Genomic DNA, 2229 nt, shown 5'->3' with positions numbered 1-2229 from the left:
ATTGAGGCAGGTAGGCCAGGGGCCAAAGAGTCTGAGAGCCCCGGCCTTAACCATGCCCTTCCTTTTGCAAATTTCCTTTAAATTAATGGAGATTGCCTTTCTCCTAGAACTGGAAGGGACCTTAAAAGGTCAGCAAATCCAGTACATTGTTTTCTCAGCAGCATCAAGTACCATCCCTGATAAATTTTTGCCCCAAATCTCTAAATGGCCTCCGCAAGGATTGAACTCACAACCTTGGGTTTAGCAAGCCAATGCTCCAACCACTCAGCTATTCCTCTTCCTTGCTGATTAGAAGAAAACAGAAGAATGACCTCTGTCCTCTTCCTATGTGTCAATTTATGAGGTGGTGTTTCACCTTGTATACAACAGTCTTGCTCTGCATTAGTTTCCCAACAGTGCCGACTTTTAAGGTTAGTTACAGATAATAGCTGAATGATAGCATTTCTACGAGACCTCTACACACCAACATTTATTTGGAAGTCTCAGGATCCTAGAAATTTAGGGTACGTCTAGACTACTGCATTTTGTCGATGGAAGTTTTGTCGACAGATACTGTCGACAAAACTTCCATCGACAAAGAACGTCCAGACACATTGAGTTCCGTCGACAAAGCAAGCTGCTTTGTCGACAGAACTCTGTAGTCTGGACGCAAAGTTACAGGCAATAACACCTTCTGTCGACAGAGTTCTGTGGACAGAAGGTGTTATGCCTCGTAAAATGAGGTTTACCAGGGTCGACAAAACTGCTGAGTTCTGTCGACGTTATGTAGACAGAACTCAGCGGTAGTGTAGACGCTGGTATAGTTTTGTCGACAAAAGTCCACTTTTGTCGACAAAACTAGGTAGTCTAGACACACCCATAATCTGGATGGAGAAATAGAGATAAGATTTCACGTGTACCTATTGGAAGTCTGGAAGTCCATCATTACAACACCCCTAGAGTTCATAGAACCCCTAGTGTTAATGTCCATGTGCCAAAGCATTATCTTTTGCCTTCTCTAATTCAGCAGGAAGTTTCTGCCGCAGCATCGATAAAACAACTTGATCACCTGTCTCAGGATCTCTTGTGTGGTCACCCCATAAATGATGGGGTTTAACATGGGGGGAAGGAGCAGATGGAGATTCCCCAGAAGGTTGAGGATGGAACCGGGGATGATGTGCCCCAATCGCTGTGTGAAAGAGGTGAAAAAGGACGGCGGGTAGAACATCAGGATGACACAGACGTGGGAGCCGCAGGTGCGCAGAGCCTTGAGCCGGGCATCCTTGGATGGGAGCCGGAAGACAGCCCTGAGGACCAGCATGTAAGAGACAGCAATGAGTGCAGCATCCAAGCCAAATGCTAGAAGAGCCATGATTACGCCGTGCAACATGATGAACCTGATGTCGCTGCAGGCCAGCCGAGCGAGGCCCATCAACTGGCAATAGGTGTGAGGCAGGAGGTTGGTTCCGCAGAACTTCAGCTGCTTCACGAGAAAGATGGCAGGGAAAACGAGACAGAAACTCCTTGTGAGAACCGTCAGCCCGATCTTCCCGATCACAGGCTTGGAGAGCACAGTGGTGTATCTCAGGGGGTTGCAGATGGCAACGTACCGATCAAACGCCATGGCCACCAGGACGGCGGACTCGGTGATAAAACTCACATGGACAAAGAACATCTGGATGAGGCAGGCAACAAAAGAAATTTCCCCTGCCCTGAACCAGAATAGATCCAGCATCTTGGGCACTGTGGTGGTGGATAACAGCAGGTCTGCAGCAGCCAGCATGGAGAGGAAAAGGTACATGGGCTCATGGAGGCTTCGTTCTGTCATTATGATGAAGAGGAGCAGAGAGTTCCCCAGAAGCGCCACAACGTACATCAGGCAGAAGGGGATGGCGAGCCAGAAGTCAGACTCCTCCGTTCCAGGAAAGCCGATCAGGATGAAGGTGACAGGATCAAAAACGCTGTGATTGTCGGCTGGCATCATATACCATCCCTTGGAGCCTCTGCTCAGCTTCCAGGAACTAACAGGAAAAGGAAAATATTTCAGTGGGAACCAGAGTGTGAGCAAGGACTATGCAGGGGGTGATGATGGATTCCTCTGGGGGGTCTCGTGGGAAATGAAGGGACCCTGCAGCCAGCCTCCCCTCACACTGTGGTGCTAGGACAAGCTGTAGATCTCCTCCTTTTTGTGCACTTCCACCAGCATTACCACCTCCTCTTGTGATTACACGAGCCACTGGGTGTGAACTA

General features: G+C 48.9%; 1 protein-coding gene across 1 annotated transcript; it reads right to left on the bottom strand.

Moving 5' to 3' along the window:
- Window positions 1–997: 997 nt before the first annotated feature.
- Window positions 998–1963, bottom strand: LOC102456984 (olfactory receptor 52B2-like). The gene has a single exon (XM_025183988.3). The coding sequence runs from the start codon at window positions 1961–1963 to the stop codon at window positions 998–1000; it is 966 nt and encodes a 321-aa protein (XP_025039773.3).
- Between the last annotated feature and the right edge of the window lie 266 nt (window positions 1964–2229).

The sequence above is a fragment of the Pelodiscus sinensis genome, chromosome 1 (assembly GCF_052426305.1).
Source record: "Pelodiscus sinensis isolate ZL-2025 chromosome 1, ASM5242630v1, whole genome shotgun sequence".
Taxonomy (NCBI): domain Eukaryota; kingdom Metazoa; phylum Chordata; order Testudines; family Trionychidae; genus Pelodiscus; species Pelodiscus sinensis.
This window is presented reverse-complemented; position numbering and strand designations above follow the sequence as displayed.